At 35.2% G+C, this 15031-nt stretch overlaps 1 protein-coding gene and 2 non-coding genes across 3 annotated transcripts; all 3 read right to left on the bottom strand.

Annotated features, from left to right (window-relative positions):
* Window positions 1-291: 291 nt before the first annotated feature.
* On the bottom strand, window positions 292-364 carry TRNAE-CUC (transfer RNA glutamic acid (anticodon CUC)). Its single transcript has one exon. It is a non-coding gene; the product is annotated as a tRNA-Glu (tRNA).
* A 3810-nt stretch (window positions 365-4174) lies between these two features.
* On the bottom strand, window positions 4175-7126 carry LOC112035787 (uncharacterized TPR repeat-containing protein At1g05150). Its single transcript, XM_024068623.2, has one exon. It carries the CDS (start codon window positions 6825-6827, stop codon window positions 4431-4433), a length of 2397 nt encoding a protein of 798 aa, XP_023924391.2. The 5' UTR covers window positions 6828-7126; the 3' UTR covers window positions 4175-4430.
* Window positions 7127-12142: 5016 nt separating this feature from the next.
* LOC112029129 (uncharacterized) lies at window positions 12143-13204 on the bottom strand. Its single transcript, XR_010629875.1, has 4 exons — window positions 13136-13204; window positions 12711-12862; window positions 12368-12477; window positions 12143-12259 (listed from the first exon to the last, which is right to left on the bottom strand). It is a non-coding gene; the product is annotated as an uncharacterized LOC112029129 (transcript).
* Window positions 13205-15031: the final 1827 nt, after the last annotated feature.

The following is a 15031-nucleotide window of genomic DNA, read 5'->3' as shown; positions in this document are numbered from 1 at the left end:
AAAAGAGCGAAAAGATAACTTTCCGTTGCCGATACTTGACCCGGGTCTACTGGGTGAGAGCCAATTATCTTAACCAGCTTGACTACAACGGATTTGCTATTTTATCTCTAAATTTGTATATATATTATTCTTTGAAACCCATAAAAAAGAGGATTTGTCGTCTAGACTTGAACCCGGGTCTATTGGGTGAGAGCTGATTATCCTGACCATCTAGACTACAACATTAATCTCGAACACTTATTTATATTTTATATGACTTTAAAACCCAGAGAAAAGAGGGAAAAAATTAATTTCCGTTGCCGGGACTTGAACCCGGGTCTATCGGGTGAGAGCCGATTATCCTGACCAACTAGACTACAACGGATGTGTTAGTATATCTCTAAATGTTTATATCTGACTTTTCAAACCTCCACTGTAATTGACTATTTGTGCATTCTGTTCTCTTTTTGCCCCAAAAGAGAAATTTAGATAAATGAGAGCAGATGATAGTTTGACTGTGAATCTGTGATAGCCCAATTAGTCATAGGCATAGCTAAACTTATTGTTGGTTTGGCTACTAAAAGTTTTTTTAATAATGATTTCCATTATATGAATGTAGCATAATTATAGCACATGCATCAATGACGACTTCATTCTGAGTAAAAATAAAAGAAGGAAACTTTGAAATTATTAGGGTGAACATGGCTTAATGATTATTATATGGGGGAAAAAATAAAAAAATTGAATCCCATAAACGAAACCAAATTGCCTGTTAATCCTAATCCCCACCAAACCAGCCGAAATGAGCCAAATAAAAATGAATAATGCCATAGGTATAAACTATTTTACAAATTTTTTTTACAAATGGTCGATGTGGTGAGTGATTATTGGTAAATAGAAAAGTGATATTAATAGTGAGGTTAAATGAAAACTAATAAGAAGTTAGCTACATCAACATTTTATAAAAATATTATAAAATAATTTATAACTGTAATTGTAAGGGTAAAAAGCCCAAGAATACACGTCCACATATGTGGTGGGTCTAAGGCCTAGGCCAAGGATAAGGAATCATCCAAGAATGGAAAAGTACTGTAGAAAAGGGCCCATGGTAATAGGTGAAAAAAATAATGTTGGTCATAGTAGTCCAGGAAGCTTTGCCGAGGACAAGTTCTTTCTCGGCTGCCTAACACCGAGGTCCGAAGATATGATTTACCGACAAGGGCAGGCTTCTAGACCATTCCATGGAGCAAGATAAGTACTAAAGATAAACAGAGAAGAGTATAACCATGAAATATTCCAAGAAAAACTGCTACCTCCACATTAAATGCCCAAAAACCAACACTCTGACTGCATTAATGAGGAAGTGATGCCTGAACAATAATTTTCAGCCTTACAGCTATTACCTAAGAGATTTTGGAAGGAGTTGATGAGATAAAGATAGACACCAGCAAGTCTGACCTACACGTGGATGGTAAAAATGAAAAGGAAACATAGTATATAAAGTAAGAAAAATAAAGAAAGTTGGGGAGGAGGCTGTAAAAAAAAAAAAAAAACGGAACTACTTCTGTAACCATTTTTACTGAATATATATAAGAGCAGAGCTCCTCAAATTATGCCGAAGACAAATTTTTTTATTCTATCATATTTTTATTTTGTTTGATTGTCTTATAAATCAAGTCTAACTGCTGTTTCATTTATTAAAACCTAATTCTTCAACTCACTTTTTACAAATTTATTATTTTGGACTTTAAATCCAATTATTTTTGGGCTGGAATCCAAATCCAGTCTTTACAGTAATATTAGTACAAATTTTTCAGAGATAGGCTCATACACACTAGTTGGTCCCTACTAACTGCCCTACTGGTACAACTATTAAATTGTGCACTAATTAAGGCTTTTAATACTGCATTCAATTGCCCCATGACAGTTAGGCTTTTTCAGTTTTTCAACTCAAGCATCATTATCAGTAGCTTTTGATGTCTCTAACTTTTCAATCACGACAATGTTGTTCTCACCCGGCTATACTAAAGCATGAAGTATTTTGATATTTTCCGACAAAATAAGCTCTGACTTAAGGCTCAGTCAACTTCTCTCTGTATGCCCTTTTTTTTTTTTTTTTAATTTTTAATTTTATATAAATAAACTCTTTCTGAATGATAATGTAAACAATTTCCTCTCTTTTTATTTTCTTTATCTTTAAAGTCAACTTCTCTCTGTATGCCCTTTTTTTTTTTTTTTTTTTAATTTTTAATTTTATATAAATAAACTCTTTCTGAATGATAATGTAAACAATTTCCTCTCTTTTTATTTTCTTTATCTTTATTAATTTAATATAAATTTATTGAAAGTCTTGTAACTAAATTAATTGACACTTTTCGATGTGTTAATAACTTTCAGAATTTAAATTTGCCCTCTTCTGTTAGAACAATTGAATTATTAAAAATATATATATAAATACAAATTTAGGTGGCGGGTAGTGATGCGAATAGACAAATATAAATATATTTTTTTCCAGGCCAGTTTCCTTGTTACAACCATTTTACATGGCTATAGTTTCGTTGCCATAGATGTTACTAATTGGAAGTTGGAAAGGGTCAACTATGCCAGAAATTGCAAGAAAGCAACTAAAACACAGTTAATCGTAGGCAAATAATAAGCAATGAGAGCAGATTCTAAAAAGGAAAAAGCAATGAGAGCCTATAAAAATTCGAGGATTTACTTGTACAACAGAACTCAGTTCATTACCCAAATGCCCCACTGTTTTAATACCTCTCAAAAACAAAGCAATTGCTTGTCCATAACTGCACTCGAATTCACTGCTTCACATTTGTCCTTTATGGTTGCTTTTTCAGTTTATAGAGACCATAATTGCCATTAATCCTCTTCTAGATGATGAGAAAGTTAGAAACAAACAAACGCCGTATTTGACCCTTTAGTTAGCAAGATGTTAACATTTTGTAAAATCCTCTACACGACCTTGTCTAGCATTTACTGGAAGCTAAACCCGTTTGAGAAGTTTCAACATGTGGCACGTCTAATTCTTGGTGTAGTTAAAGTACCGAGACTTATTGTGCATGTTAAAGACAAAAATAAGTGCACCACAATGCCGTTTTGGTATTGAATTATTGATCGTGCCAGTAACTATATTGACCCTGTCAAAAAGGTTGACTTTAAATCAGAAAATTATGGAGAAGTATAGTTAAGGACCATCCAGCTAATCACCCTCCAACAGGACCAAACTACACGAGCTCATTAATTGACCACTTCCTTACCAAGAAAGATCTCTAACCTAAGTGCATAGTACATTTTCTTAGAAATGTACCTTACCGTACTCTACTTCCTCAGTTATACAGTTAAATTCAATTATGTAACTGCATTGAGTCGTTCCCTCTGTTAAGGAAAATTAAATTCAGCTATGTGGCTGTATCTAAGTTTTGTTCATCGCGCAAATGCACATACCTGAGTTTTGACCCTCCCCCTTGTGCAACTGACTGACTGACTGGAAAAAGCGTTCCTATGGAACTATGGCCTAAATACCTGTCTAAGGAATCCAGGTAGTCAGGTCACAGGTTGAATGATGATCATGTAAGAACTTTACAGATATGGTGCACAAACATTCTAGATGGACTCCAGCAATTAGCATACTACCTATGAAAATCGGCTTGAAAGGGAAAAATATGAGACAAATTACAATAAGCAATCCATAATTTTGGTTATTATATTTACTAAAGCAGAACTAGCCGTCTAGCATCAACATAGTACCACAATTCTGCAATGGAACAAGATTTAAAACCTTGATTTAACGTTCCAAAGACCTCTATTACAGAGCACAATCATCAATTACAGACTGCTGGTTCACGAGTTCTTGTCATTTTTTAAAGGAAAAAAAAAATCTTTCATAACTTCCATCATTATTGATGATGTCCAGTGTTAGTCTTCGTAAGCACTAATTTGATTCTTACACATCTACAGATAAAATCTCAGTGTCATTCCAGTCATGTCAAGTTATTGTCAAATGCAAGCAAAAGAAAAAAAAATTCATCATCACTGAAAATTTTACTCTTAGGACTCAAAAAAAAAGGGCCAAAAACAGAAAATTGTCTCCATTTGATGCCTCAATTAAAATTTAAACTCAATTATAATATTCTAAATAGAAAGCCACTGACCCCTCCTAATGCAAATATTGACTCATCAGTTAAAATAAATTCTACACAAAGAATCAGAAATCATTAAGGTAATATACACCACGAGTGTTGGGAGAAGAAAAAAAGGGGAAGGGAGAGGGATCCTACAGTTGCTATTAGATAACAACAATTGAGAGCAACCACGTGAAACATTTTATTATACAAGGGCATGATGCTTGCTGAACACATTGATGAACTATATATCTCACACTTAACAACTAGAATAACATGATGAGATAATACAGCAAAACTTTTAAATTCTTCTAGCTATGGACCATTATGCGATTGCACATTAAAGCACATGCACTTATCTTTCATCGCTTCAGCCTCACTTCCATACTCTTTGAATCTGTACTCTTCCAGCTTGTAGGTAGAAGGCACCTTTCCCTCACTGTAACATTGATTGCAGAGACTAAAATGAGATTTCATCTCCTTGAAGCGGGACCCTATAATTGGGTAGCGGCAAACAGAGCAAACATGTTGGCCATGTCGGTTCCTATCTCCAGTTTCAAGCTTCAACAGAGTGGGCATGATACCGAAACCCCAATCAGGATCATCAAACATGACAAGAAATTCAGTGTAAGACATCAGTGAAGCATCTGTTTCTCCATGGATTTCCAGCATCTCACTAACCCCTTGAGAAGGGACAAAGATAGCTCTCAATAATTTGATGTATCTGACAGCATCAACCCTTTTAATCTGCGAGATGCCTTCATTCACAGGACGCCACAAAAGAGCATCAAAAGCCACACGCTTGCGTTTCTCAGGAGGGCCACTACAAATGGGTGCAAGGACAGCAAAAAACATGCCCAAATCCACCCTGCCTGAACCCGCTTCATCCAAGACAGAGAGTATCCTCTCGTTTATGGCTTTGACAGCTCCTTGGAAAGTCTCAGGCTTCAGGAAATTAAGTAAACGGCGGAGAATTTCTTCCAAGATAGGTTTACGTATGGATTTCTCCGGAATGCCACTACCAGAATAAGACACCGGCACATCACCTTCAATCATTTCCTTCTTCAGAACCTCCAAATCACAACGACCCAACCTAGTGATCCTTTGAAAGGCCCTAATTTGAAGAGCACATGCCAAGTCCTGTCTCAACATGGTTTTCTCCCCCACAGTCTTAAATTTTGTGGGTTCCACAATGACAAATGATCCTTCCCCATTGGCACCCCCATTATTTGACTTCACCTTCTTTTTCTGCAGCTGTTTCAAATGTGATATTGCATCATGCAACTCAACCCTGTTCGTCATTTTCAATGCTTCCTTCAAAGCTTTCTTAGCATCCTCAGTTTCCCCAGCCCCCAACAAAGACACAGCCTTGTTAAGCTGTGCCCGCCAATGATTCGGCCACACAGCCAAAACCCTAGTATACATCTCCGAAGCTCTCTGAAACCTACCCAAGTCCATATAAAGCCCACCCAAATTGTACAAAGCATCCACATGTCCAGGTTTCAAATCAATAGCCTTCTGAAAGACCTCAATTGCCCTCTCATCCTCACCCATACCATGTAAAGCCGACGCCAAATCACAATGTGCATCAGCATAATCTGGTTTCATAAATATAGCCTCTTCTAAAGCCTTAACAGCTGCCCTATACTCCCCTACCCCAAACAAAGCACTACCCAACAATTTCAAAGCTCTAAAATGTGTAGGACAAAGTATAGCAGCTTCTCTATAATACTCACAAGCACTTAAAACCATACCTTCACCTTCCAACGCAATGCCGAGATTGACATAAATCTGTGGAAGCAAATAACCCCATTGATTCCCACCGTTTTCCGCGGCCTCTAACGCCAACAAAAACTCCTCTTTGGCCTCCTTATGATTCCCAAGCACATAATGACAATTCCCAGCTCTGAAATGTGGCCTCACATCCACAGGTTGCAATTCACAAGCCCTTTTGAAACTCACCAATGCTTCTTTAAACAACTGGTGTTCATACAGAACTCGACCAATTGCCATGTGCCCATCAAAGGCTTCCTCTCTAGACCTCGCCCCATCGGCTCGGCTTCTCAAAACCCCTAACTCCTTCACAAACAGTGCATAGTCAGCTCCAGACTCTTCCCAAAACACCCTTTTGTCTGAAATCTCGGTCGAAGGTCCTAGCTCCCTTGACCAACCAGCATCTGAATACGCATCGAAATTCTCGCCTCTCAATTTCCCATCTTTCGCTTGCTTCGATTTCAACCTCTTTATCAAAATCTCCATGTCCTCCACTATCCTCCACGTGTCGTCGAATACGATCCCGTGGTGCGGCGAGATCGCCCAGGCTGCGATTCTCTGCTTCTTCTGACTCTCGAGGCCGAGTGCTCTCTCATCGGCTATCGAAGACGAAGAAGCTTCGGAAATGCCTTTGGCTTCCTCCAAATTGAGCTCCAAACCCAGCGCGTCGAAGTCACGGTCCACGTCACCGGCGCCGTCGTCGTAGGTTCGCAAGAGCCCTTCGTAGGTTAAACCGTTCTCGCCGTCGATGAACTCGCCGTAGGTCCGGAAAACCTCGTCGAGAATCGCGTTGATTTGCTCGTCGCTGAACTTGACTCTAGGGTTCACCGCCACCACTAGCGCCGCCATTTCCTCTCGGTTGAGACCTCCGTCGCGGTTCACATCGAATTGCTGGAAAATTCTCTTCACCTTCTCTGATCTGCTCCCTCTGGTCGCCATTTTTAGGTTGACACAAAATCTGAGTTCAAAAAAAAATATTTTTTTTTGAGTATATATATTAGAGGCTAATTCATGAGGTGGGGTTAGTTAAATGTGTGATTGAGAGCATGATTTTGGATTAGTAGTGGAGAGAGGGAGAGAGTGATTTGTTTTTGTTTTTTGTTCTCTGTCATTGGATCTGTAAAGGTGACCAAAAGCGAAGGAGAAAAGGAAAGAAAGAGAGAGAAAAAGAGACAGAGGAAACTCTCTCTTTTTTGGTTTTTCTGTATCTCCCTCTCTCTCTCTATGTCATCTTTCTTTCTCTCTCTATTTTTCTCAATGGCTGTGATGATGACGAGGAGAAAAAAAAAAAAAAAAAAAAAAATTTTTTTGTTTTTGCAACTAACTGCACTTTCTTTCAAAAACAAGTATTAGTTAAATTATGATTGGTTTTAAATTTAGAATTTTAGTTTGGTTATTGGTGAGGAGTGAGAGGAGACTTGGGTACGGCATGTATCTAATGGCTGGTTCAGGAAAAAAGATAAAAAGAGAGAGATGTTTGGTTGGCCAGCTGGATGGTGGGGCCATTATTTTCCAGTTTGGGTCGTAATTCACTAAACAGGATGTCGTGTTGTGAACCTTTTTTTTTTTAATAATGGGAATCGTGTTGTGGACTTGACAATGAAAATTTTTATCATTCAACCGTAACTTATATAATAGCTGGACCGTTAGTTTCCTTGAATTTTAAGTCTTTCTTGATTCTCAAAAGAAAAAGTCTTTCCTCTTCTTTTTTTTCTCCATAAGGAAATTTTTTTATATATATGTGGAAAATAAGCACATCTATGTTTCACCATCATTCTCAAGGGTGTCAGTGGCTTGTTGGTAGTGAAATTTATTTCGCTAAAATATTTTTATTTATTAAATTTTGATATAGTTGATATGGTATTATTTAATATTTAATCTTTTTTTAAAAATATAAATAAAATATTATCTTGGTTTGTTAAATAATTTATGGATGAAAAATGATCTTTATTAGAGTTTAAGGATAGAAAGTCAAATATTTTTTAGTGCAGGAAAAAATCCAAAATTTTTAATAAATTAAAGAAAAAAAAAACGTATTTTTCAAATTTTAAGAACAGAACATAAATTTTTAGTAAACTTTAGAGATCAAAGTTATCAAAAAAAAAAAAAAAAATAGTCTATTTCAATGCTATAGTACTATGCATCATTGTGGGTAATTTTACAAATATAATCATAGTGGGAGGCTGGAGCCCACACTCCCTGTATATATGTTGGTGTTTTTTTTTTTTTTTTGAGTAATATATATGTTGGTGTTGGTGGAGGAATAATGAGGATGGCAAATGTGATCCAATTCCAACCCGTGGAGATGAATAAAATGACAAATCACACAAAATCCAAATCTAGCACATGTTAAAAAAAAATCCAAATTTCTTTCTACCTTTATTATCTGAATAAAACTCACAATTTAAATACAAAACACAAATTCCATACTATTTTTCTTTCTGAACTATATGATTATTGTACTATCATGCAAAATAATATTGTGTGTAGATGGTTGATTTTGATATATAAAATACCTAGTTGAAATTGGCAAAGCTATTGTCGATTTCAATGCAATTTGTCTTTTAAAAAATGCATAAAATTGAAAAGCCCACTTTGCAATATCTTTTATTTTTTTCATATATTTTTGCAGGAAGTGTAAAAGCCAAAAACTTTCTCAAAAGGGATCCAAACAAAAATGTTATAAATATTAAAAAAAAAATTACAACTTTTTTCATAACATTTGACTTTTTTCATAACATTTGACATTGTCGATTGTAATTAATACAACGTCATTTTTCTATATACTTAGATTAGATTAGAGTAGATTTTCAAAAAAAAAAATTAGATTAAAGTATAATTTTTATTTTGTATTAAAAAAATTGTTACAAAAATTGTGAAATTTTTGTCTCTTTAGACTAATTGATATAAAAACCTCACTCCCAACTTAAGGCAAGCAAAATTTGGCGACCTTTGTTGTTAGGGCGATGTAAAGCTAAACATTTATGCCTCTAGAGCAATAAAAGGGAATAACATGGGAGGATAATTATACGGGGCTTCAATTCGATTGGATAGCCAGGTGCTTTCTGTGTGCTGTGAGTTTGTGACAAGGTCACAGGTGGCTTTGCATGAAGATGGGATGAGACTTTGGGCGAGCTCAGTTTTGTGCAGAGAGAGAATACATATTGTGATTGCAAATTGAGTTGTCGAGGAAAGTAAAGTTGTTGTGACTGCAAAGCCAATGAGAGAAGAGCTACTAACACCACACCACCAAGGATAACTCACCCATATTATCTCTCTTGGTACAATTTATTAGGAAAAATGAAATTAAAAAAATAATTTTTATGTAATGGGTTGAACAAGTTATGAATTCAAATAATTAGGAGTTTTTATTTTTTGTTTTTGAATGAACTTTTTGTTAAATATTTTGTTCATTTATTGTTGTTTGACCTAATTTTGTTGTTGTTTGGGCTATGTTTGCTGTTATTTGAGTCTTTTTTTTTTTTTTTGGTTATATGAGTTTTTAATTTTTTGTTTAAGGGGTTAAAATTATGTTTGGTGAGCCAAGATTATTATTGTGATTATGTTAGGAACACAACAATTTTACAATATTCCTAAATTAGCATACCAAAATATTTAATTTAAATTAAAGATTGTGATGGAACCATGTGTGAGTTAGCATACTAATCTAAGAATATTGTGAAATTGTTGTGACATTTTGTTGTGTCCCTAGTATTATTTTTACTTTTGTTGAACCCAAATTCTTGAATTTTTAAGTCAAGGCGCTCAATTTTTTTTTTTTTTTTAAGGTTGACAAAATAAGTGTAATTATGTATAATTTTTTTGTTTTTTTTGTGAGTATAATTTCTTTTGTTGACAAGTCAGAGTATTATTACGAACACCTTAGCTCTACCCTTGGTCACGGCTGGATATCAAGCCTTTGTCTACATAGGCTTGCTTCTAGAGTTTAGATGCTATTATAACTCTTGTTTTTTTCCTTGCATAAGGAGGTCTTCCAATGTATTCACAAAAACAACAACAAAGCTAGCTTTGCACTGCCTGTTGAGGCTCTAAATTAAAGGGTAATGATTGTTGCACATAATGCGTATGTACACACATAGCATACAAACAACTGAAATCAAAACTTGCAACAAGCCAACAAGAATTACCATGAACTAAATAGTTTTACTGATTGGATGGAGGAACGTTCTCCTTTTATATACTGCTTCCATTATACACATTGATTTTTAGTCTTGTTTTGTTATAAGCTGTCACCTTTGGTTAAAAAAAAAAAAAAAAAAACCTTAAGAGTCTAATCGGTTAGAGTGAAAATAGGAAGATATAAAAATGAGAGAGAAAATTGGAGAGAAATGGAGAAGAAGGGTCTGATTTATTGGAGTGAAAATAAAAAGGATAAAAAAAAAAGTAAGAAAAAATAGGAGAGAAAATGGGAAAGATAGTTTTGGTTGGGAATGGAGGGGGCAGAAAATATTAGATTTGACTTCAAATATTATTGTTGAAACTTTTTTTTTTTTTCCGAAGAAACTTAGGGGGTGTTTGGTTAGTATTTTCAATCAATTATTTTCAGTTTTTAAACAACATTTTACGTATTTCAACGCACTTTTTTACCCACACGTATTTTTACAAATGTTTTCAAACAACAATTTTCAGTTTTTAAACATGTACCAAACGGCCCTTATTGTTTAAACTAGGAAAGTCAAAGTAGGGGTGTGCAGAAAACCCACCGACCTGCCAAACCCGACTCGACCCGCCAGGTTGGGTCGATTTTTAAAGCTTGGTAGGTTGGGTTGGGTCACAAAAAAAAATTTTATAGCGGGTCGAGTTAGGTGTGGGTCATAAAATTACAAACCCGTCAAACCCAACCCGACCCACCCATATTTAATATATATTTAAAATATATTTAAAGAATATAAAGATTGATATTAAACGATTTTCAATGGATGGTTGTGAAGTCTATTTATATATGTGTGAGGTCTCTTTATATATGTGTTTCTCAAATTCTTAATACCGTAAACATATAGAGAGGAAGCTTTTATGATGAAGGAAACAAACTTTGAAGAAATTCCTTTATTTTTGACTACCGGTTCAAATTAAAAGAACAATTAATCTACTATTTAGGTAAATGTGATTCACATTTGAGGAGATTGTGAGACCTATTGATCAATTTAAGTCTTTGTTGCTTGATACTTTCAAACATGGGATTTTACCAACTGTACTTCAAATTTTGATTTCCAGCCTTCTCTTTTTTTTTTTTGTTTTTTTTTTTGATAAGTCCAGCTTTCTCTTAGATCTTCTAATTGACTTGCTTTTTTATTTTGAAGGTGCTTTATGTTCATCATTGTGAACATAGAGCAGTCCTTTTCATATTCAATAAAATTCTATTACTTATAAAAAAAAGAAAAAAAGAAAAGAAAAAAAAGGTAAATTGTTTGCCTTGTGTTACTTCCAAGTCATTTGTGAATGGCATTTAATAGAGAAACCTACACAATCAATTGCAGCACTTAAGAAATTAAGAATATGGGCATGCTGATCATCTAGTGGGATTCACTACCTGAGGTGCTAAAAATATTGGGATTCTACCTAACTTATACAACCCATGTAGTTGGTAACAACTATTGTTGTGTATAGATATGATGACCATGAAGGTTCATAAAGGAATAGATCTTATTTATCCATTCCTTTTTTTTTTTTTTTTTTTTTTTTTTCTCTTTTCTGATTATTCAACTATTAATAAGAAATAAGGCAGATACAATTTTTTTTTTAATTGTTTGTTTCTATTCAAGATCTTTTATATTGATTGATCAATTGCAATTTACTTAAAAAATTGTTTTACTGCTAAGTTGACATATTTAGCTATAGTTTAGAAATCATCTCATCTCTTAATGCTGGTGTATCAATTTGATGATGCCGGAAATCTTACCAGTGAGTTGCACGATGCTTGTACGCTCAAAACAACACCTGCACAACAAAAATGAGATGACCTCACAGAGAGCACCGGTGTGGTGCCGGCCAAATACCCTCCGAAGGTCAAGTTAGAACTTCTTTCAACTCTAGAGTGATAGAGAGGGGTTAATTATGCGTACCNTATGAAACCAAGAGACCAATATTACCTATATATATATATATATAGAGAGAGAGAGAGAGAGAGAGAGAGAGAGAGAGAGAGAGAGAGAGGAAGGAGGAGAAACAGACCATACTTAAGTTATTAAATGAGTGAAATACACACACATACACACATGTAAAGAACATGCCAGTCTAAATAAGTTGATGTAATAAAAATGTCACCTTTTGACTAAAAAGCGAATCATGGTTCCAACCTTTATCACATGTCGCTTTTGAGATCTGCTAGCAAATAGTTCATCACCATGTTTCTAGGACAAAATATGCATATCATACAATTCAATCAGCATTCAAGTCCTCATACATACGAGATTAGAGGAAAAGGACGTGGACTGTGAAAAAGATGATGAACTACTTACAATTTTATGATTGAAATCTTCTCGAATGTCTTCAACTGTTATGATAGCAGATGAAAAACCAAGAACAATGACATGAATCGATCTTTCCGTAAGTTTCACCACCTTTCCCTCTGTAAGTGACATTGTGAGAAAACAATCAGCAACGTCAACATAAAGGCATATGAAGAAAATACATCATATGTTCATGAACGCTTCAATGAAGTTCACATTTGGTCCTTACCTAACAAACTCTTGTAATAATTTTTCTGTTGTTATTTTTTGGGGGTGGGGGGTGATTTAAGAAAGGAAAAGAAAGCAAAGCACACTAGTCCTAAAATAGTTAGATGGGGCATCACAAAACTACCTAAAAGCATATTTGGCTTTGGAGCAAAAAGTAACAGCTTTGCTTTTAGCTTCACACCAAAATAAGGGTGAAATCCTGGAAGAATCTTTGCAATTTTGTCTTGAATTTGGGCGTCATAAGCTAAAACCACACCGTCAAAACTTTCATTGAACCTGTAATCGAAACCACAATAGCCAAACACACACGTTAGCAAATGCAGATCTACTAAATATTAATGAATTCAGAGAATAATAGATCCTGCATTTTTTATTTCTACAAAACAACCTATAAAAATGCAGAAAGCGCGCCTTTTAACTATGCAAAATAACACAATAAATAGTTTTCCACGATAAGAAAACTTATGCCACATCATCTCAGCACTATGATAGTAAGAAAGCAACATCACGGTCAACAGCAACATTTATCAAAAGGATAGGGGTTGCTACCTATGCAAAAGAGTTCCATAACATAAATTTGGTAGACTGGTATTGAAACACAGTAAGTAATCAAGGCATCACAGATGAGAAAGATTTTCTTAGAGATTCCAATAAGAAGTCTTCCAAATCACGTGAACAACAATAACAACATATAAATTTAACATCATCAATCGCTAAAAAAAGGGTGAGATAAATGTTCACATTAGTGGGGGTGAAGGACAATACCTGCAAAGCAGAGAACTAAGCTCACGGAGGACCGCTTGTGCAACCTTGTTACTCTTTGATGGGTGCACGTAAACTACCAAATTGGCATCTGAAACCTTCAATCCTTCCATTGCGGGCTCCAGTAAGTGTTTGTGGGGTGAGAGAGGCAAGGGCCGTGGTTCAAGTCTCAAGGAGTGAGCTTTACACACATATACACTTAGATTAGGTTAGAATAAAAATTATATCTTCTATCCCAAAAAAGTAAATTCTTAAAAAAAAAAAAAAAAAATTAGATTAAAGTAGAATTTTTATCTTGTATTAAAAAAATCAATTATTACAAAAATTGTGAAATTTATTGTCTCTTTAGAATTATTGATATAAAAACCTCACTCCCAACTTAAGGCAAGTAGAATTCGGCGACCTTTGTGTTTAGGGCAATGTAAAGCTAAACATTTATGCCTCTAGAGCAATAAAAGGGAATAATGTGGGAGGATAATTATATGGGGCTTCAATTCGATTGGATAGCCAAGTGCTTTATGTGTGCTGTGAGTCTGTGACAAGGTCACAGGGTGGCTTCGCATGAAGATGGGATGAGACTTTGGGCGAGCTCAGTTTTGCGCAGAGAGAGAATACATATTGTGATTGCGAATTGAGTTGTCGAGGAGGGTAAAGTTGTTGTGATTGCAAAGCCAATGAGAGAAGAGCTACTAACACCATACCACCAAGGATAACTCACCCATATTATCTCTCTTGGTACAATTTATTAGGAAAAATGAAATTAAAAAAATAATTTTTATGTAATGGGTTGAACAAGTTATGAATTTGAATAATTAGGAGTTTTTATTTTTCGTTAAATATTTTGTTCATTTATTGTTGTTTGACCTAAATTTGTTGTTGTTTGGGCAATGTTTGCTGTTATTTGAGTCTTTTTTTTTTTTTTTTAAATTCTATCAGAAGGATTTGCAATCATTAAACCAAAAATTAAAAACCCATATAACAAAAAAATGAAGGGTTTGAACCAATATTTCCAAGTGGGCAGGGTAGGGTATTAGTATATCCGCCGAATAATTTAAATGTGGAACTTTTCCTCTAAAAAGGGAAATATTGAATAAATGGATCGTAAATTGTAAAATCTTACGATTTTTACCCCTTCTAGAGAAGATATTAATCGTAGATAAAATGGAATTTCGACNATATATAATAATATTATTAGTATATATATTATATATATATATAATATTATATATAAGCACTTGTGGGGCCCGTGGGCCTGATAGCCTCGGCCCATCGGATAGTAGGCCCAAGGACAACGCCGAGGAGGACTAACCAGCCAAGTCAGGCAAAACCTCTGTTTGTGACCCACGCCGAGGACCTGTTCGTCCTCGGCATTCTAAGGATAACTTTCGGGAGGGACAAGCTCAGAGCAAGCTGTCACATTCGTACTTAATGCATTCACCTAACCCCTCTGGCCGCATTAATGGGGATATAACCCCTTGCAGGGCAACGTTGATCAGAGTGAACCACTTGAGTACTGATAAGGCCTCTGATGGGACGGACGGCCAGAAGAAAGGCAAATGGATGATCAACAGATGGAATAAGGAGATAGGCAGATGGAAACTATATAGAAAAGCAAGTAAAGTAAGAAAGGGGGGGAAAAAGAAAGAAGAAAAGGGTCTCCTCGGCCATGGGCCGAGGAGCATC

The sequence above is a fragment of the Quercus suber genome, unplaced genomic scaffold (assembly GCF_002906115.3).
Source record: "Quercus suber isolate HL8 unplaced genomic scaffold, Cork oak 2.0 scaffold_8, whole genome shotgun sequence".
Taxonomy (NCBI): Eukaryota; Viridiplantae; Streptophyta; class Magnoliopsida; order Fagales; family Fagaceae; genus Quercus; species Quercus suber.
Note: the sequence above shows the minus strand (reverse complement) of the source record. Positions and strands in the feature narration are given on the sequence as shown.

Bases quoted from the DNA above. Each gene is read 5' to 3' on its own strand.
- LOC112035787 (XM_024068623.2), bottom strand. From the start codon at position 6,827: ATGGCGACCAGAGGGAGCAGATCAGAGAAGGTGAAGAGAATTTTCCAG.